This window comes from Morchella importuna (assembly GCF_003444635.1).
Source record: "Morchella importuna strain M04M26 chromosome Unknown Morimp01GS045, whole genome shotgun sequence".
Classification (NCBI taxonomy): Eukaryota; Fungi; Ascomycota; class Pezizomycetes; order Pezizales; family Morchellaceae; genus Morchella; species Morchella importuna.
In genome coordinates this window covers 265,472-287,163 of record NW_025763442.1, presented here as the reverse complement: position 1 = coordinate 287,163, position 21,692 = coordinate 265,472, and the positions used below count along the sequence as shown (strand labels likewise).

Below are 21,692 nucleotides of genomic sequence, written 5' to 3'. Positions count from 1 at the left end.
TCCAGCTCTAGGAAAACAAGCAATGATCCATCTGTCCGGTGGTTTGCTTGCCAGTACTGAATATCTCGCACGAACGTATTCTGGGCGGCTTCGGAACTTTGATCGGATGCGTCCGGAGTCACTGTGACACTCGGAGAAGTTACAGCCCGTTGAAGCCCTGGCGGCTGAATTATATGATCGCCCATAGTTGCACCAGCCGTGGAATGTCTGCTCTACAAAGGCCCCCAATTTGGTGTTTTCTTAATAAAAACACCAACACGGGTTAGTGCCTGTCGATTGACTTTAATTTATGGGCCGTCCGGGTTGGATATTGCGGGGTGGACAAGTGGCGGACCGGGCACCGTTGTGACATGCATAAGCTTTAAGCGAACATATATGGTATCGGAACAATAACTCCCTGTGGGCGAGAAGACGATTGACGCTCGTACAAAGACAAAGTGAAAGTCTCTATTCAGGGTGGGGTGACTCGCCGGTTGGGTCCTTTTGCCCGCGCAACCCGGGAGGGAGACTGCCTTGCTTGTGTGGTGGGATTTGGCGGCGGGCTAGGAACGGATATATAGTTTATGAGAAATACAGAAAGGCCAGAGGATTCTCGGTGCTGATGGGCCCGGCATATATCAGATGCCCTTGATGCTCTCGGTTTTAATTAGAGCGAACTCTACATTTCTAGAAGCTCAATCAGCTACTACTGTTAACAGATACGGGAGCCAAGAAGTACATAGCATGTACCTGGAGAGATCATGTAGATACCTGCCTGTAGTAACATGAACTAATACATCATAGCAATTAGATAGGTGGGGTTGCAATTGGCAGTCCGTATGCAGAGCCCGAGTTTAATAACGCGTGAGGTGTGAGGCGATCCCGGACGTTGCACAACATGATCGACAGGCATCAATACGCCATAACCGTCGCAGAGTCGCACAGAGAGAGGCATTGTTCAGAGAACGTGTGCTGATATGTACTGTAGAACGACATGTATCTTGGTTTCCCCCCGGTGTTGAGCGAAATATATTGAGAAGAATATCGAGCACTATGATAAAGAACCACTCAGACGTTCTGTGTAAGGGTCAGGGAATATATGGTATTCTTGCCCCTGCATAGAAAAAACATCTTACCTGCGCCCTACATGTAATCCCTGAAAAGCTTGACTTGCAGAACCTCAAAAAAAAGACCTATCATATGCATACGGATATCATATATCCTGGATCGAAATCCTATGACATTCCCAATAAGAATAAGATCTAGAATGCCTCCGGGCCTTTCCCCGGCGCGGGCGTTGGCGGGGACTGTCCGTATCCAGTACTACTTGGTCTGTCGGCGATTCAAATGCCGACCACTAATTCAGACTCGTGGGGACCAGATTGTGGCGCTTGGCATTCGCGAATAAAGTTAAGCATCTATGACCTCCAGTAGTTAGTACTGAGAGAACATATTAAAGTTGACCATGTTCTTTCCCCCATCTATCGACATGAGATATCACTCGATACGTAGTATCACTTTGTCTATCAATATTAGTAAACCCCTTGTAATAGAGGGATTAATCTATTATTTGACAGGATAGCAAGATCTGTCAGCAAAGTCACACTCTTGGCACCAACTTTGGGGATCAGTATTTTACCAGACTGATGGATAACTCAAGGACCGAACGGCCCCGGCACTGCCACCGACAGGATGACAGCTCATGGCCATGAATTCATCACATGCACGTTTGTCCAAGAGCTACCCAATTGACGTCTTATTCAGTTGGCAAGCCACTCATTCAAATGCCTCACAAGCCACCCACAGATGCGTTCATTTTTCGGCTTGACTGCGGCTGGTTTCCGGGATTGCTCCGGCACCTCATTCTGGATGGTTCTGAAGGGGTCTCGGGGGTCGGGAGTTGCATTCTCATAATGAGACACTCACCAGCAGTGAATATGCCTGCCGTTTTCCGCGAAAGGCGATAACCAATTCAGGTCTATGTTTCCTATATTTTCCAAAAGAGGACAAACGTACAGACGGTCCTGCTAGTAGTACGAACAGTACTAGGTTCTTGTCAGAAAGAGAAATGTTGTGGAAATTAGGGCAACCTAGAGGGTAGGAGGGGCTACAAACAGGTGGGAGCTATTGATATAAAGACTTCTCTTGGTACAACGGTGCTTGTGCGAGGCTTCGCTGAACCCTATATCGGGTTACCGCTGAACCTCCGTACGAGGGGCCAAGGCTATGATTACTGGCGAGGGATACCCCTATATAAGAAGATACCACTTTAATGAGAATCGTATGTATCCACAAAAACACGACCACTCATAGAAATACAGTCTAGTAAGCTAATAGGCCGGACGAGGAGAGGAGAGATAAAACGAGATGCTGGTTTGCGAGACTACTAGCTAGGTGTATTTGTACCATCCAGCTCATATATCGTAATTCCCGTGCTAGCTCTGGTCATGCTAGCCTAGAGCCCGCCAGAATAGTCTTGACGATGGGGCGTCGAAGCTGTTAATCCTTATGAATGGTATTATGTCCTTTGTAGGTTGAAGGGGAGGATGCAATGATGGATGCGTAACTCTAGGCTACGTATAGCAGAACCGCGGGAGCTTAAGTGGTGTAATGATCTGGCCCTAAGCAACAAATAAGTATAAAGAACGTTTCTCAGTCTTCTCAACGCATCAGTCCTCTCCCTTGTCTTCCAATATTTCATCTTCGCTTTAGCCATTGGAACATAAATCGCCTTGGAAATTTATGTCACGACTATACACATGTGGTTGGCAGTACAATCTTGAGTACATATATAACGCATGGGGAAACCACCATAGACAGAATAATCGAGCCTCTATACTAGCGATATCGCCTAGAGTCTCGGTCATCAACTAGAGAGGGGCAGGCTGAGGGCGTACCAGGTTTTAAATGTGAGATTTCCGGCGGCGACCATGTTTCCTTATAAGTGATATACTGTTGTTTTCGTTGACTCATTAATTCCTTGTCTAAATTCTGACGAGAAATTGAAGACAACCTTTTACTTATAGCTGGGGATTCTTTGCAACTTCCTTGATACATGAGCCACAATCACTCCCACCCTCCACGCCACACTGCCTAGGTGCACGTGGGGAGTGTTTGATAGAGTGATCTTTTATGATCGAGTGATTGTTCGTGAGTAAGCGCATCCCCATGTCCATCTGGCTCATGGGTAGATCGACACCCCACCTGTCTCTGGAGGCCCGCACAGGTTTATCAAATACAGATTTTTTACATAGTTCGCTGGCAGATTGACCTTTATAATTAAGGGTACCCAACGAGAGGCTCTGCTCATAATTGCCTTGTTGGCAAAAGGGTTCACAGCTAGTGGTGTGACCAGATCTGCAAAACATCCCAGGCGCCAAGGAACCTTATTGACAGTGACTAAGCGTCTAGTTTCACACTTGTACAACTGCCGGCTTGAGCCAAATGTTTGTGTTTAACTGAAATCTTGGCTTGACGTTAAGAGTCTTATCTGATATTCGTCGGTGTTATCATCTCTAGACTCCTCGGGCCTACAGCCTCGGCATGTGCTAGCTGCACCCCGCCGGGGAGATTGAAATATGTTTGCTTTTACTGACTATTCTAAAAATGAACTGGCTTTTCAGATGGTTCATGACCGCGGAGAGGCTCTTTACCGTTTGATCCCGCCTCACATCGTGTCTAGGGCCGATTTCAAAGATTCGACATTGCGGGCCGGAGCTAAAATCATTAGTTTGGCCTGGTTCGCCTCGGCAGAGAATTATTCTCAATTCTCCATAACTAGCTGCCGTTCTTCGTCACAAATAACGGATCGTAAGAAATGATATGGCAGCTTATAACTCAACTCATATATCTGGCCAGATATTCGTTTCAAGCGTTTATAATGAATCATTATTCTTACCATTCATTGATTAATAGGCGGTCTAGATCCCGAAGCCGGCACATTAGCAGCATATATCAGAGATATTGTTTCAAACACATGTTGCGTTTATCACATTTAGAATTGAGCGCCGCTGGTACCTATACGAAAGTGCTATATCAATGCAGAGATGGCTTCATTGCAATTGGCAAGATGATGATACTTGAATTGACATTATGCAGGATGTAAGATAGCGACGACCTGATGTCTGATTTTGATATCATTGCTGATCAGGACTTCAATTCATTCCCGCCCGATGAGGCGGGGCGAGGCGGGTGTTTTGATACAATCCAATTGCGTATGTACATGATCACCCCACTGCTTTTTCAAAAAGGATTGTTTATCAAAACTACAATGCGACCAAAAATCGAACGTTTTGCAGAGTTCCAAAAGGCACGGTTCTCTTTTGTTTCTGTCCATATCGATATCATCTGCAGCTGGATACTCAATGCTGCCTTTCCCGTCAATTAAGGCTTAACTAAGACCCAGACGTCCTGTTGATGTCTTTATCATTGCAACTCTGGCACAATTCCCGCCATATGTCAACATTTCATATTGCTGTAGATACCACACCTTCCGCTTTTTCACCTAGCTGGGAATTTCGCGTATAGGTACAATCCGACGTTCAAAAACGCCAATCAGTAAACCCCTGGGCCTCGTTGGTCAATCAGGAGTCTGTTTGATATATCCCTGCTGCATGTCATGCATGACCGGAAAGACTTTTTCAGATAAGGTCATCTCAACCAGTGCATGGCACAGTACTCTAGAGTAGGTACATACAAGTTCAACCTAGCCTACAAGTACTCTAAAGTAAGGGTTCCTTTCTACCTGAGCCTATATTTTTGCCTGGTCAATTGATTGGCCGGGGGGACTGGGCTAGAAGCACAGCACAGCACATTAGGACTCGTACTCTATGTAGCCTACTCTACCTGATGCGTTTCCCCACGTTGATGCGTCCCCACATGAATCAACTGGACGGGCGGGATAAAAGTTCATTGAACTGTTGTCCTGGTATGCGGCACGTGAAGAGATATTCCGGAAAATTGCTTCTCCGGATTCTGCACGCGGCGCGTGGTGTGTGTGGGGTAGGGTAGGAAATATACCCTAGACGTTATTATTCATTCCAGTCTGGTACCGTTAATTCTCGCCAAATCCACTATCTCCGCATAGGTAAATGGTATGTCCGGACCAAAGAAAAGAAGGCTCGGCATGCGAATGTGCAGAAACCCTACTGATGCTGCCATTTCTTTGGTCCGGACATACCATTTACCTATGCGGAGATAGTGGATTTGGCGAGAATTAACGGTATGCTAGTTACACATCCTCACACGCTCTCACTCGGCGAATGATCGATCCGCGGAGCCCAGAAGTTCCAAGGAAACCCCGCACAATTGTAAGGCTGCCGGCCAGTTAACTGCGGCGAGTGACGCCCCGTGATAGTTTGTGTGCGCACATAATTCATGCCCACGTATACGTGTTTTGCACAAAGAAATTATAGTTGATCTACGTACGGTGTGGGGAGGCAGCTAGACGGTTTGAAAAAACAAGAAAAACGGGCGAAGGGAGAAGGGGGAAGAGGGAGGAAGGGTTTTAAGAGAATTGATTCGGCACCACGTGACTGACGTTTTTAAAACGGACTGGGGCTGCATACACGAGATTTTTTTTTTTTCTTGCTTGCAAAGTTCGGTAAGAGATGGCCGGTGGTCCGTTTTCGAAACGAGTCGGTGTCGTTTATGCTACGAGTAGAAATGTAGGTACCCCACACACGACGGCATGCGTTGCGTTGCTTGCTAACTTGCTTCTGTAGGTAGAAAGCATAAGAATTATACGGACAACTCTACCGTCCACTCCGAGACCGACGCTGCCAGGGCCCCAATGCCAGGTTCAGCTCGGCAGCACTCCCTCTCCTTAGGCCCAGCCAGTGCATTATCATCAAAAAACGTTAGCACACAACATATGTAGTCGATTTTAAGATATCTGCACTCCATTGGGTGTCATGGACGATCACTCGGTTCTGAACCCGCAGCAGCGCTCCTTCCCTTCCCTTGCAATGCCTCCCCTGAAAAGGGAAAAGGCCAATCAGAATATCGTCAGCGCCCGCACACACTCCTGTTTGAAGATAACGACTACTGGGCGGCCAGGTTGAGTACATTTTTTTTTAATCTCTGCAAATGGATTGTTTTATTTGTAATTTAACCGGCTCTACCTGGCCAGTTTCTGGACCGTTTTCTTATCTCATGTATGTACGCAGCATATCATGTACGTGCCATACTCTACTCCTACATTGCCGGGGGGCAAATCTGCACTCTACGTTGAGCAGTGCAGAGGCGACAAACAAAACGTTTTTATTATTTACACCTTGCGCGCGCGCACGGAGACTTGGGCTACTTTTCTTTCTTTCCACATACGGGTTTCGGGATTGTTCGGTAGTTTGGCCATGGGGGGGTTTGAGTAATATAATTCAGCTGGGCTGCTGCTGCTGCTGCTGCTGCTGGTATGGGTATGGGTATGGGTATGGGTATGGGTATGGGATGGGTATGCTTGAGAGAGAGAAAAATAAGTGTGTTGTGGGCGAAGAGGGCCTCCTTCCTACATGTACCTACATCTGTGTTTGTTGTGGATTGAGGGATTGAGTCGGTCGAGCTGGCTAGCTAGCTGAGTGAGTGAGTGAGTGAGTGAGTGAGTGAGTGAGTGAAAACGCAGCGAAAGCAAAAGCACGTGAATACGGGGGGGGGGGGGGGATCAGCTCCAGCTCCACGAGCGCGGTCCGTCCGTGGTGGCTACGGCTACCCGGGGCAAGCACTCTCAGGGTCAGGGTTAGTGCGCGGCTAGCTAGCTATTATTAGGATTCGGGCTGCGAGTGTTGGTGCTAGTGTTGAGAGCAGAGTAGCTGGCCTGGCCCCACTGCACGGCACTGCACTGCTGCTCGAGAGTGTGTGTGTGAGAGACGAGACGAGACACACACACACACACTCACACCACACTCACTCTCTCACTAGCTGATGCGTGTCGTCATTTGGTTACCCGTCGAGCAGCAAGGTTGTTGTCGACTCCCGGTTTTTTTCTTTCACATGTGATTGCTGCACTTGCTCTTCACTTACTCACTAAGCACTCAAGCACTCAAGCACTCAAGCACTCAAGCACTCAAGCACTCAAGCATTCCGCACTGAGGCAGCACCGCACTGCCCCAGCTCCGACCGAGCCCGAAGAGAAAGGGAAGGAAAAAAATAACCTTGCACCTTGCACCTTGCCCCGATATACAAATACCTGTGGAAAGAATCCTCTCCTCACCCTGCCAGGGAGCGTCGACTGTGGACTAGCTAGCTGCTGAGCCGTATCTACCTACCTACCTACCTATCAATCATCCCCCCCCTCCTCCAATTGCATCCTTCAGACAGCCAGACAGCCAGCTAGACATCGGCTTTCAAGCCTACTACAACCACAGACAGACAGACACAATGTCTTCCTCCTCACCCGCCTTCTTCGACCTCTCCAAATTCCCCCCCTCCTCCGCCGCCTCCGACGACGGCAGCGTCTCCTCCCTCATCAGCATCTCCCCGCGCTCCAGCCGCTCCCTCATCCTCGACCAGTCCTTCTTCGACGCGGAGGACCCGTGCCCGTCGCCCATCGGGCTCGCCGAGCCGCCGCCGCAGCGCTCGCTGCCGGCCATCGACGATGCGCTGTACAGTGCGCAGGTGAACGCCAGCCGCAGGCGGAGGAGTGCGGCGTATGGTAGTAATGCCTCCTCCTCGTCGACTGCGGCCGGTAATGTTGGCGGTGGTGGGAGTGCGAGTGGCGGGAGTGTGAGTAGTAATTATGATAGTGATGGGAGTGGCAGGAGTGGCGGGAGTAGGTTGGTCAAGACGGGCGAGATGGGCACGGGGTCGGAGAGGGAGAGTGATGGGGAGGTGGTGAGGAGGTATCAGGAGAAGAGGGCGGCGAAGCCGAAGCCGAAGAAGAAGGTGGTGGTGATTAGTGGCGGGGATAAGGTCAAGAGGAATGCAGGGTATGTATCAATTGATAAGGGAGAAGCAGTATGGTTTTTTCTAACAATGGTGCCAATTAGAATCCGAATGGCCCCACTGAACGTCCCCATGAAACGCCGGCTCCAAACCGCCGCCGTCCTCCTCCACGGCTTCACCATTCCCCTCTACACCTCACTCTTCTGGTTCCTGCTCGCCATCCCACTAACATGGCCCATCCTGCTCCCCTACCTGCTCTACTGCCTCTTCTCCGAAGCCCACCTCGACGGGTCCGCCCCACGGCGGCGCTCCCCCTTCCTGCGCAGCCTGCCCCTCTGGCGCCTCTACACAGACTACTTCCCACTCAAACTACACGCCACCACCGCCCTCGACCCGGCAAAGAACTACATCTTCACCTACCACCCGCACGGCATCATCTCCCACGGCGCCTTTGGCCACTTCTGCACCGAGCACACAACAGGCTTCGAGGCGCTCTTCCCGGGGATAACAAACACCCTGCTGACGCTCGACTCAAACTTCCGCGTGCCCTTCTATAGAGACTTTCTCCTCCTCATGGGCCTCGCGTCCGTCTCCCGCCGCTCCTGCGAGGCCCTGCTCCGCGGCGAGGCCGCCCCCCGCCCCTCCTCACCCAACTCAACACCCGCATCCTCATGCTCCCTGTGGAAACCATGGACCTGGTGGCGCCTCATCTTCCACCTCCCCATCTTCCACCCCGCCCCCCACCGCAGCCAGCAGCAATACACCGCCCCCTCCGGCGGCGGCCGCGCCATCACCATCGTCCTCGGTGGCGCGCGCGAATCCCTCGAAGCCATCCCGGCCGCATGGCCCTCGTCGTGAAACGCCGCCGCGGCGTCCTCAAGATCGCCATCCGCGAGAACGCGGGCCTCGTGCCCGTGCTCTCGTTCGGCGAGAACGAGCTCTACGAGCAGGTGGTCCCAGCCGGCGGCGGGGTTGTGGCGCGGCTGCAGATGTTTGTGAAGCGCGTTGCGGGTTTCACGGTTCCGCTGTTCCATGCGCGCGGGGTGTTTAATTATGATGTGGGCTTGCTGCCGTATCGGAGGGAGGTGAATACGGTTGTTGGACGGCCGGTGTTTCCGAGGGCGCAGATGGAGAGTCCGAGGGATGGGGATGTGGAGGAGTTGCAGGAGCGGTATTTGGCGGAGTTGAGGAGGCTGTGGGAGGAGCATAAGGATGTGTATGCCAGGGGACGGCTGCCGGGGAAGGAGGGGGAGATGGTGTTTGTGGGGTGAAAAGTTGTGGGTTTGTTTGGTTTGGTTCTTTCTTGTCTTTGTTCATTCTTCTTTTTTTTTTTTTTTTGGTGCGGATTGGTCTTGTTCTTTTTTTTAGGATTGTTTAGGTTTGGAATTGCTAGCTAGGGTCTTTACTTTTACTTTCGTTTATCATGTAGGATTATGAGGGTGGTACTTTTTTTTTTTTTTTTTTTTTTTTTGCTGAAATGGTTGTACGCTTGTTGATAGAGATGAAAGTATGAATATATGAATATCACGTATCAATCAATCTTGAAGAATTGTAGACTTTGGTTTGGTATCTTTCCAACTCAATTGATCAAAACCTCTGTAGTTAGTTGCCAAACACAAAACCGCCCCCTGTCAGCCAAATGATCAAACCCTCGCAAAGTCCCACCCCCCTCCCTCTCCCTCCCTCTCCCTCCCTCCCCAACGCCCCCTATCCCCCACCTCACCCCTAATCCCATCCCCGCCAATCACGTGCCAACCTCTCCCCCCCCCCCGGGCGCCAACACCGAGTGATCGCCCATGACCCCACACGCACCCTGCATCAGGCCAGTTTCCGAACACGGCCGGGTGTGCATGAACGGTCGTGTCGTGCCGAAACCGAAAAAAAAATTCCAGACGTACACAGACCCCGATTGCCCTTGCCCACAATCGAGCCCTCTCTCTAGAGCTCTCTCGTATCCAGGTTGTTTCGCTATCTGCATTATCGTTAGGCGAGGTGGGTATTGGGTGTGTGTTTTTTTTGCTTATCCTTATCGGGTGGGCTGGCTAGCCAGGACGGCTGTCCTCGTCCGATCGGGGTCGATTGGGCTGCTGTGCAGAGATGGGGGATGGAGGGATGGGGTCGGGGGGGGGGGGGGTGGAGGCGGAGGGGAGGTAGGTAGGTAGGTAGGTAGGTGGAATAGGGGAGGGGAGGGGAGGGGAGGGGCCGGAGGGGGGGGGGGGGGGGGGACTGTCACATGTGAATTTTTACATGGATGTGGGGATTCTTTTTTTTTTTTTTTTTGGTTTTTCCTAGCTTAGGTACGTACATGTTATCTGAGCTCATGTCTGACTGACTTGACTGACGGATGGACGTACTGCGTACATACTGCCAGCCAGCGCGGCCGCCACTGGCCCAATGATGGACGGGTACGGCGTGTCTGGGGAAAACTTCTCTCCGGTTATAGGTAGGTAGGTAGAGTATGTAGTGAGTGAGTGAGTGAGTGAGTGAGTGAGTGGACCCTGGTTCTGGCGGAAAGGAGTTTGTTGCCTTATGTTTGTTAGTGGTGGTGTAGGATGGGCCTTACGAAAGTGGATTAGCTGGGGGGGATTAGTATGGCAATTGATCATGTAATGATGTTTAAGCTCAGCCAATTAATTGGCCCAAGCTCCCTCCCCTTCCACTTCCCTTCCCCTTCCCTTTCCTTCCCACCCACAACTACTCGACAACTACATGTGTAGAGTACATGTTACATGTGGTACTTCATGCGTGATGATGAAACGCCTACCGTTGTGGAATTTATATATGGGGTGCAACGGAAAAAGTAACGTTCTTTTGCAATTGCAATGGCGCAATTGATCATGATGATACGAAGGATTGATTAATTCAGGAATCGAAGTGCGGTCGCGCGAAAAAAAATAGTTAAGTGATTGATCGCAAAATTATACAAGTATGTACAGACAGCATGTTACATATATGTATGTATATATATGGGAATCACGATTAACTCGTCCGGATCGTAATTATGGCGTTGGAACGGAGGGTGTTCTAGTAGCTTTTTTTCTTTCTTTTCTTTCTTTTCTTTCTTTCTTTCTTTTCGTTTGTCATGTAGGCACAAGAGAACAACTAGTACCTACTCCGTATGAGTCGACTTGACGAGAAGAAAATTTTCCCAGATCGAATTAAACACCGACGTCAATTCGTCACCATCTCACTCTCTCCATCAATTGCAAAGGAAACAAAAAAAAGAAAGAAACACAAAGAAAAAAGGAAGTGCAGATAATCCAAAGATGAGGAGGCCATGTACGTTAGATCATTCTGAGATGTAGTTGGAATTGGAACTACTAGTTGGTTGGAGTTGCAATGGAGCATGTGAAGATGTCTAAGCTTTAGCTTACATAGTTAGCTCTGCTCCTCATGCGTAGAGCACACCATCTGGGCTCCGGTAATCTTGAACGGGTTAGATTGAGACATACGATCGATCGAGGCCGAGAAAGAGAGAGAGAGAGAGAGCAGAGTGAGAGAGTGAGAGAGAGAGGGAGGTAAAAAGCAAAGGTTGAAATTCTGCTGGTATGCAATGCAAGCTAACTCTGTCCTGGCGATTATGGCCTTGAGTTCTTTGAACGCGGGTGTCGATGGGGGTATGAGTGCATTTTTAATTTTCAGATGAACAATGGAGGATAAGATCCAGTGCACATGGCTGTTTTTCTTTCTGTTAGAGGATACGTATGTACGTCTCGAAGGTTTGGAGCCATTGGGCCATTGATTGGGGAGATCTGTTTCGTTTCTTTACCCCCCCCCCCCCCCCTTCTAAGAGGACAGATCATATTAATTTCTGTAGATAAGTACAAGTATGTATGTATGTAGCTTCTTTTGTTCGTATATATATAACGTACATACATGTTAGTGCAAATCTCCGTACGTGGTGCATAATCGCTCTGCTTTATATATGCGGAGTAACGTTATTCCTTGGTTTCGTTTTATGCCCACTTACTTACTTGGAGGGTCGGGGTTTGTATGCATATGGGGGATCTATCATTCGATAGCTATGTATATAGGAGCTATTATCGGATACGGGTACGGGTTTCGGGGAGCACACTGGAAATATTGGTTCCGACTCCGTCCGTAACGGCGTGTTTTTTTTCCGTTCAATTAACTGTATGCGTGACGCCGTGTTACTCATATAACACATCATGTTATAACGTTATCTACTAATATAATCTAGCATTGCATATCGTACTAGCTAGCTTCCTTTAATTCACTAGACTGTTCTCATATATCTTCTTCTTATAGTAGACTGTCTTTATAATTTACCCTCTTGTTTTTATCCTATCTTCAGCTACCGTACCCCACTTCAATTCATGAAATATGAGAAATGCTAAGCTCCGACATATCGATAAGTTGAACCCTACTGTTTTTTTGACATGCATATTATGGGTCTTAACATCTTATAGCTGGTAAATCCGAAGCATGTGGTACCAATGTTGATTTATCCGGCAAAAACCCGACTAATATAACTATAATACCTGAGCGCAGTTAATTCATATCATGGTAAAACTAATCGGGAGAGAGAAAAAGACATCGAAACAAAGACCCTAAACCCGACGTCACAAGTAGAGAAGAGGGGTCGGGGGGTATTTTGAGATCTGTATTAGTTTTGAGAGTTAATTGCAGTTCTGATATATGAGGTCAATTGATAAAAAGATAACAGAATCTGCAAGCAAAAACCACATCTTTGGCTAAATTATAGCCAGAGTTCCACTGAAAGACTAAAGGAGGCCGGATATTGGATATACACCATCTTGGGGCGTACCGTGCATGCGTTGATATGGAAACAAAAAAGACTTACAATAGACGCGCGAGTAGAATTGATGCATGTAGCGGTTAATTCAAGCCAGTACACCGCCACATATATATTCCTATCCCATTAATACTCGCCGGTCAACGATCAGAGAACCATAAACTAAGACTTCTTGGTGCACAGACAATCAATTTCTATGGCTATGTATATAGGGTGTTGCCGCTCTACCATAGAGTACGAATTGACACTCATTTTGTAGTTCTCATGAGGCCGGAGACACATGATCATAATGAGCACACCCGCCCCTAACCCTAAATATTTCTATATTTTGGCGCACTACGCTAGCTTGTGTTAATTGATCTCATTGTTTGCATCGTGAGACTTCTGTGTGATACTCAGCGCGGTTCAACAGCTCTAGTTACGGGGGCAAGGTTTAATCAGCGAGGCGAAGATGACTCGGCACCTACAACTATCGTGGTAATTTGCATGGGGGGGGGGGGGGGGGTTCTACGACATTTGTCCTGCTGGAGCGCCGCAGCTAGCTAGTCGCTGTAGAACTCGCCTTTTTTTTTTTTTTTTTTGCCTTCTTTTTACAGCTACAGAGATTTCCACCATTAAAAACAATCAAGAGCTGTGCACATGCAGAGAAATATCTCTAGCGATATCACTTAGAACTTGGGTTGCAATGTGGCAGGATTTCTGCAGTAATCTGCTGAAATTACACGGTCTCGCAGAATCATAAATCCGCACTCGCTCTTGGCGGCATCACGACCGAGTGATATATCATGATTGCCCGCCCGCGCAGTCATATGCCGAACCCCCCCCGCGCGGGGGGGGGCGGGGAGGGTTAGTGCAACGTCGCTGTAGGCAGCTAAACCTGAGAGCTGGTGGAGCGATGGGCTCAAGAGGAAGTTGATGAGTACTTTCCCCATTCCTCCTTGGTCTTGATATGCAGCGCAACGTCAGGTACGCAAAAAATAGCCTATCCAGTTTATAGGGGCCACGGGGGGGGGGGGTGTACGGCTACAGTCCGAGCCGGATTGTATTATGTTTCAGGGCTTGGGTTCTTATGCTGGTAGCCAGCCGCTTTCGCGAGCCAAGGGCGACGCCCCCAGTGCGGCGGAAATGGACCGCAACCACTTCCGAGGATTACTGCGGAGGCCGGGTCGGACATGGCGTGATTATGTAATCATGCAGTACTAATTTCGCTGGTGAAAGTGGTTAATGCCACCACACAACTAGCACTATCGGATCCAGGTAATACAGTACAAGCACGTTTTGAAGATGGCTTGTTCTATGCTTTCTGGTTAGCTCGAATTGGAACCGCGCAAAGCTAAGCAGTTGTGCTGTGCTGAACACCGGGAACGTTTATTCCCTGATCATGAAGTTGAATCTACTTCAATACAAAACGCCGGCAAACGGAAGCGCTTCTTGGTCTAAATCCGAATTGAAAGATTACATCACATCCACAATTGGAGGGGATATAACATCACTACTTCCAACTCGACCCCCGGGGGGGGAGGGAGGGTGCGTATCTCTTAATCTTGACCGTTTCTAAATACGTGTGCAGAATCAAGCTTCTTAAACACTAGAGTATATGTAATAGGGCTAGTACAGTAATAAAAAACGGGGTGTTTTTCGTGCCGCGAGACTGCGGCATTTGGTTGGAAGCCGTATTCTTGTAGTATTCTTATAAGCAATAGCATAGGCGGCGTATTTAGGGCGGCGGGCTGGTATTGCTGTGGTATTCATTTCAAATACCGCACTACTACCGCATAGCTTAAATGTTTAATTTCCCGCTACCGCTTTTTTAGATGTACATGCAAGATTTGGATGCACACCTAGAAAAAGTTTCTCGGGGTTTATTTTATCATGAAGCATCACGGAATTTATCATCACCACAATTCATTTCATCCATAGTTCAGTCAATTCTGATTTTTTATCATCGGGTGATAAAGATTTAGGGAATACTTTTTAAAAATATTTTTTCTCTCTCTCCCGGACCTATATATCATATGTACAGCCCTAGTCCTGCCTGTGGTTTGTGTAATAACTTTCCTTGTAGCTGATCATCAACAATGGTTATCTACCGTGACGATGGTCGAACACCTACATCATGGTGTTGAACTGCTACCTAGCTGGCGGGGGTGGACATAGTACTAGTAGGGGGCGTAATCTGTCACCTAGTAGGAGTAACTTATCCAATGGTAGTGCTGCAGCAGTTCTACGGCAGTCTTGCAAATACCCTAGCCCCAATGAATGCCCAATGAATGCCGAATTATCTCCGTATTAACCCAAAAATGCGGCATTCTAACAAATACCGCACTACTACCGCAGCACTACGGTATAGAAAACACCCCGTTTTTTGGTACTGTGAGTAAGATGTGTAGATCGATGCGTGGGTGCCGTACCCCTTGTTGACCTTCCGGCCCTAGCCCTTAACGTTTATCCCGCAGTTCCTACCACCACGTCATATCACTCGACCCCAAATCACGTCGTGCACGCAACAAAAAAAGGAGAGGGGGAACAATTATTGCAAAAGTATGTATAATAACCGGCACCACATAAAATAAATTATGTTTAGCGAAGGAGATGACTTATTGATAAGCTATAAGTTGTTATAGGCTACGTAAGCACTAAGAGAGCAAAGGAACGTACTCGTAATGATTCTCTGGACAATGTACATACTAAGTAACTGCAACACACGTCTCAGTTAATATTGTTTCAACCCCATGAATAAATCTGTTAAACTCTGTCATCACTATCTCATGCTTAGGTTTGAGCTCACGCGTTTAATATAATTTGACTCACTAACGTCCACCATTAGGCCACCATCTACTAACCCATTGACTCGCGAACATCCCCATCCCACCTTCACCCTCATCTACCTCGCACATACTAAGCCTCCTAAGATTATCACATTAGGGATCCAGTACTCGATTCGAGGGAGACAAGTAGCTACGAAGTTCCCAACAGAAGTCTTTGGCGTCAGTTACATACATAGGTTCTCAGCGCCTGCATATTTTATAAGACCTCCGCTGAAGCATCCAAAAATTCTCTGCCGCAGAGAGCCATATCTAGCTACCCCCTATGAGTGCCTGAAACAAAGGAAGCGATGATACAAGAAAGAATGAAGATGAGCAGGTGCGCGAACCTTCTTGCTCTACTAATACAATGAGCCAGGAGCGGCTAGCTAATCTTACAAGCTGCGATTGAAAATTTGGCTACGTGCACGAGACGCTACAAGTAGGATTCAGTTTAATTAAGAAGTACTCAATCAATCAAGTCATGCCGAACATTGACATCGTTACTGTAACAACAGCCCGGTACCAAGCGTAAAAACACCAAGGTTAATAATTCAGGCGACGGTCATTGAAATTTTCTGGGGGATACGGAATTGATATTTCTGACTAATTCTGCGTAAGGAAGGTTGTGAATTATAGAAAGCAAAAAGGGTAAGGTGCGCATCGGATTTCTCCGTGGCGCAATTGGCTAGCGCGTTCGACTGTTATATTCACATGGCATCGAGAGGTTGACAGTTCAAGCCTGTCCGGGGAAGTTGAATCTTACTTTTTGGCTCAAGTCTGGTCTCGGGCGTTTCTTTTTTCTTCTTTCTTTCTTTTCTTTTCGTTTTTCGTTTTTGTTTTAGAGAAAGCCAAGTTAAAGTAAACCCAGGATTGGCTACCGGGAAAATTTTTTTGGGCTCAATTTTGTTGTTATCGCTTGATCGAAAAAAAAGTTTTTATAATTTTGATGTTAGCCTCTAATCAATGGTTTCGTGGTGTAGTTTATTATCACACAAGTCTAACACACTTGTGGTCCCCGGTTCGAGCCCGGGCGAAATCATTACTTTTACTTCCCACAGAATTGTGGGAGACTTTTCTTTTTGCTTTTGCGGTACATATGAGGGAGCACTTTAACTAGTTGAGGTTTTGTGATCGAGAAACGTGAGGTTTACGACAGCGAAATCTACAAAGTAGTTATATATCAGCAGTGAACCCCCTCCGGCACCACATGAGGCCGCCCAGTCACCGTTTCTGTTGGAATTAATCACTCTATCTAGGAGGGAATCGAATCGTTACACGGTTTGCAAATATGTATCGTTCTGATAGAGTAGAAACCAGTTGTAAGTATACCTTGCCCACAGGGCTCTAGGCTCAACCCCTCCTCTTCCTTTTCTAACAGCAGGCAGAGTCTTATTCCAAAATAAGAGATATAAAAGCCTTAACATCTCGAATAACACTTTTTAAGATCAGGTTTCTTTCTGTGGGGTTTTTCACACAAGAGAAGCAGCGACTGGCGGCAACTGGAGAGTATAAAAAAACAAATCCGGCAGCAAAAGCTGCAGCAAGTTCAACTGAGCGTAAACCCCACCTAACATAAGAGGGGTGTTTGGTGGGATATATTATCTTATCTTGATCTGCGCCGGTAAACGGACAAAGAGTAAAGACGCTCACCATCGAGTGACCGTAGGTGACTGTATACATATCTACAAAATTGGGTGAATAAAATAACTATAGTGCGTCCTCTAATGCCTTCCACGGCGTTTTGTTTTTATGAGACTCATCGGTCAATGATCAACGTATATTAGGGGGTTGTTAATATGATAATTTGAAATTTGTGCACACGAAAATTTGAAGAAAACACGAGTCATGACTCATGATTCATGAATTCTCACAATCGATCCTAATCCGCATACCGCAATATATAAAGATTCCCATCAATACGAGACAAAAAAGAGTCCAAATACAAGCATGGAATGCCTATAGAATTTACGCTAAAACCAAGATACAGATATTCTAACCCCACCGTCCCCAAACAAAACCACATATTTACATCTTCCCGTTCGAAGTATCACTGATACCATTGGTCACAGCCCCCGTTATCAAACCCCCAAAGTCGTTCTCAAACCGCTGCTGGATGTCCAACACAACCATAAGATGGCTCAGGTCCACCCTCTTCCCCTCAGATTCGGCCAGAGATCTTGCGGTTCTCACACAGTTCTTAATCTGCCTGCCGTTCAACTCCCGGTCTATCACGCTCTCAAGCAGCTCCTTCCCGCCCTTCAAGTCGTCAAAGTTCATAAAGTTCTTCCAGACCTGCATCCGCGCGTCCCTGTCTAGCTTGTTGTACTTGAGTGCAACATGTATTCTGCTCTGGAATGCCTCGTCGAAGGTCGTGACGCGGTTAGATGTCAAAAACAGGATCCCCTGGTAGTACTCCAACAGCCTCAGGAATATGCTGACCAGCGAGTTACGGGTCAGGTCGTGGAGTGAACGTGTTTCCAAGAACACATCTGCCTCATCAAGGAGTAGCACGGCCTTCCATTGGGTAGCAACATCAAGAATCCTGGAGAGGTTATCCTCGAGGTCTTTCGGATTGACCCCGAGCTCACCGGATGAGACTGCGTATAGCGGGCGGCGGGTGTGTTCGGCGACGGACTCGGCGGTGAGCGTTTTACCGACACCCGGGGGTCCGTGCAGGATTGAGATGAAGCCTTTGCCTTTGCCTTTGATGATGTCGTCGAAGCCGTCTAGGTCCCTGACGTGGGACTCGACAAGGGCACGCACGAGCGACTTCTGTGAAGGCGGGAGAACAAGCTGGTCGAATGCGTTCTCGTTCCACTGAATGGGGGACAGGTTGTCGATATAGAAATCGACCCATTTCTTTTCCGAAAGAGCGAAACCGGAAATGAGGAACGAGGCCAGGAGGCATTGTTCATCGGTCAATGGCTTGGTAGTAGGAAGTTCACAGTTGTTTTTCATGAAGAGGTTTTCGCCGTCTTCGCTCTGGGGAGCTTGGCCTGGGAGGGGCACAATCATGATTCCCCGGTCAGGGTTGATGCGGTTGTATGTTGCCTTGTCGCACATCACTCTGCCTTTGATCTGTGGTAATGTCAGCGGTCCATTCAAGTCTAGAAGCAAATTAATCGGGAATTCAATGCACATACGCTATATTGAGCCCTTCCGCATCTAATCGTCTCGCCCAAGCCGACGCCCGTGTACTCCATGTAGTGGCAGCCCTTTAATCCTTCGAATCGTCGCCCTCTCTCAATCAGGAATTTGCTGACTACATCTTTCTTGGGGTGATATTCCAGTGGGAATGCCGCGAGGGAGGTGATTTTCATTGTGCCTTCGAAGGGCAATATGGGGACAGTAGTCTGCGTCATGCCGAAATACTTTCCGTCGTAATCAACATATTTTACATCCAAGCTGTAGCGCGGCTCATTACCGTTAATGTAGTCGCCGCGCTCAAATTGCAGACAGCGTTGCTGGTCGTGGTGAGATCTGGCGTAGATGGCTCTTCCGGGTTTGAAGATAGTCCAGAGGCTTTTAAATCGTTAGTATATAGATAAAACCTCTAAGCCCGGGGGGTGGGTAGCTTACATCTCGTAGCTAATCAACCCTTGTGGGAGTAGATTTGCGACATCCTTGATCACTTCATCAAACTCAATCTCTAGGTAGTTGACGAGATATTCAAGGTGAGCTATGGCTTCCTCCGCGTCTTCCTTGCTCAGTTTCTCCTCTTCCGGGTTTTTGGGTTTTTCATTGGCACCCCCATTAGTCTCCTCCTTCTTTTCCGTATCCGCAGCGCTCGCCTTTTTCATAACCTCCAGTTCCGCCTTCAGCTCTTCCAGATAGTGGTATAAAGAGTTCAATGGGAACGACAACTTGATGGCTACCGTTCGAAACGACACGCCTGGGTACTGATCGCCAATGACTTTCCTAAGGACAGCTTTCAAGTGCTTACTCTTGACTTCCAGCGACCGCTGGCAAACCTTCTGCTCCCAGTTGAAATGAGTGATCTCACAGAGGATGTAATTCGCCCATTTATCTTCCGTCGCCTTCTTTGGAGGTTCGGAGCCAGGTTCCGTGAGATAACGGTGGCCCTGGTCGTCGAAGCGCTTTTCAAGGTGTTTGACCGTGACCTCCATTTTGGGCTTCGGCTGTTCGGTCTCTGTTGGTTGTTTGTTAGCTACATAAGAATCTTCTGATATTTCGGGATTTGGAGAAAAAATGTGTATAGACATACCTGTCTCCCCGTCTTTTTGCTCTTCTGCCTCCCCCTCCTTCTTCTTATCCTTCTTTGCCTTCTTCTTTGATCTCTTAGACTTCTTAGTATCCCCATCTTTAGCAGCAAGTAGCTTCGCACTACTTCCAGGCTGTGTGATTTCCATGGCCGATACAATCGCGCCGGGGGTGGTGCTACTACGTGGGAGCGGTGCCCTGCGGAAGCCTGATTCAGCTCTCTTGAGAGCGCTATTACCAGATATCCGTTGGCGCTCCTCCTCTGACATCGGAGCGGGCATGCTGTATGGATTTAATTCTTGAAGGCAGAACGGGAAAAGAGTTTTAAAATTATAAGCGGAATGAGAGGTGTGTGGTGTCAGCGGCGTTGCGTGGTATGCAGAAATGAAGTCGGGGGGGGGGGGGGGGGGGGGGGGACTAATTCGCTTTATATATCTCGACAGCGCGTGTGTAGGACGAGTTCATGATATATTATTATAGTATAGGCGTCTTAATTGACTTGTATTGAGACGGTAACAAGCTCGCGATTGGGTTCAGGCAACAATCAAAGTGCTCACTCGTTATGCAATATGCTTACGCAGAACTATGCATATAGTTAGTATTCCCTACGACTCTGTATTATCTGTCTCAGCTCCAAGGCAACCCCATTGATCTACTCCCGGTATACGTAGAGTACATGTTCTTATCGACGACCGTGCATTTAAGCTTGACTCATGAACGATCTGCAACAGAGCATTAGAGCACAACTTTCTGTACAAGGTAAGCAGTACGTTACTGCTAGTGGTATGCTGTGAAAAAAATAAGACATGGAGCCGCAAGTAAATTAACAGGACAGTGATGAGGTACCCGCGATGACTCCTCAGCGCGGGGGCTGACATCTGAATCCCAGGTAAAGGATGCATGCATGTGTTAGGCACCGGTAAATTGGGGCATTATTAATGTCACCACCTCTCACTCGGTCGCCGTTGCCGCTGTCACGCAGTAATCATTCGTTGTCGTATTTGGATAAGTGCGGAAAGCTGAAAACTTCATCCTGGTAAATAAACCTTTTTGGAAGGAGTCATTCTCGAGGGAATTTCCATGTCTTTGGAGACTATCTCTAGTACTAGATGCATACGTAGTACTCTACTAGCCTTTGCCGATCGTGTTTCAAGGAATGTCGTGCAGTACCTGCTTCACCGGACGTTGTCGATGCCCTCATGGTGAGAGCTGCGAAGTGATCAGGATTGTTAATATCCGTGACCCCGTTATCTTCAGGACCACGCATACAACTCTTTGGATAAATAAAACGACATTGACACACAAGTATCCCCTCACAAAACCTTGCTCTCAGGCATAAAGTAAAATTCACCAGTGTCTGAATTCTCAAAGAAAGTCGCGCGGGAATCTGCAGATTAGTCATACCACAAACTAAACACGAACCCTGTGCACAATTAAGGCCCCCACATAATCGCAGGGATCCCCACTTCCTTCCAGTCAGACCCTGTCCGCGGGGTAAAAAATGTTTGAATATGCCTGGGGAGAGAAGCAGGCAGCTGGTTTCGTGGTGTAGTTGGTTATCACACAAGTCTAACACACTTGTGGTCCCCGGTTCGAGCCCGGGCGAAATCATCTGTTTTGCTCTCCACACAGATGACTTTGGTTAAGTTGAAACTTTTTTTGGTTGTGGTTGATCGCAGATCCGACGCCGCCGCCGGTAGTGGTGGTGAATCACTGGTGATCAGTGGATTTTTCTTCGCCGAGACTTTGCGAGCCCCTCCCGGGGGGAGAGAACAGAAACTCCCCCGTCACTCGCCATCACTCGTATTTAAGTGTCGACCTCTGTAAACCATCTGCCGTTACAAGTCTCACTACATGTTCCACGCTCCCGAGAACGCTTCTAATTGATACAAAAAAAATCACTACGGGCCCTTATTAAGGGGTTTTTAGAGGTTTATAAAAGGATTTATAGAAATTAACCAATTGTAATTGTACAGTTTGGCGTAATAAGATTTGGTTTATGGAGTGCTGTCTGCCCGAAAATATTTTTT

At 47.9% G+C, this 21,692-nt stretch overlaps 3 protein-coding genes across 3 annotated transcripts; 1 reads left to right on the top strand and 2 right to left on the bottom strand.

The window, feature by feature from the left end:
• Window positions 1-617: 617 nt before the first annotated feature.
• On the bottom strand, window positions 618-2,911 carry LAJ45_10418 (uncharacterized protein; the record flags this gene model as incomplete). The annotated part of the gene is made up of 14 exons (XM_046119943.1): window positions 618-666; window positions 751-769; window positions 963-1,030; window positions 1,116-1,122; window positions 1,521-1,542; window positions 1,619-1,657; window positions 1,724-1,734; window positions 1,906-1,920; window positions 1,996-2,024; window positions 2,095-2,161; window positions 2,214-2,228; window positions 2,299-2,349; window positions 2,557-2,600; window positions 2,877-2,911. The coding sequence occupies 14 exons, from the start codon at window positions 2,909-2,911 to the stop codon at window positions 618-620; spliced, it is 471 nt and encodes a 156-aa protein (XP_045966921.1).
• Window positions 2,912-7,353: 4,442 nt separating this feature from the next.
• Window positions 7,354-9,128, top strand: LAJ45_10417 (uncharacterized protein; the record flags this gene model as incomplete). The annotated part of the gene is made up of 3 exons (XM_046119942.1): window positions 7,354-7,901; window positions 7,962-8,655; window positions 8,739-9,128. 3 exons carry the CDS (start codon window positions 7,354-7,356, stop codon window positions 9,126-9,128), a joined length of 1,632 nt encoding a protein of 543 aa, XP_045966920.1.
• An 8,338-nt stretch (window positions 9,129-17,466) lies between these two features.
• LAJ45_10416 (uncharacterized protein) lies at window positions 17,467-19,943 on the bottom strand (the record flags this gene model as incomplete). The annotated part of the gene is made up of 4 exons (XM_046119941.1): window positions 17,467-18,519; window positions 18,585-18,963; window positions 19,021-19,591; window positions 19,667-19,943. 4 exons carry the CDS (start codon window positions 19,941-19,943, stop codon window positions 17,467-17,469), a joined length of 2,280 nt encoding a protein of 759 aa, XP_045966919.1.
• Between the last annotated feature and the right edge of the window lie 1,749 nt (window positions 19,944-21,692).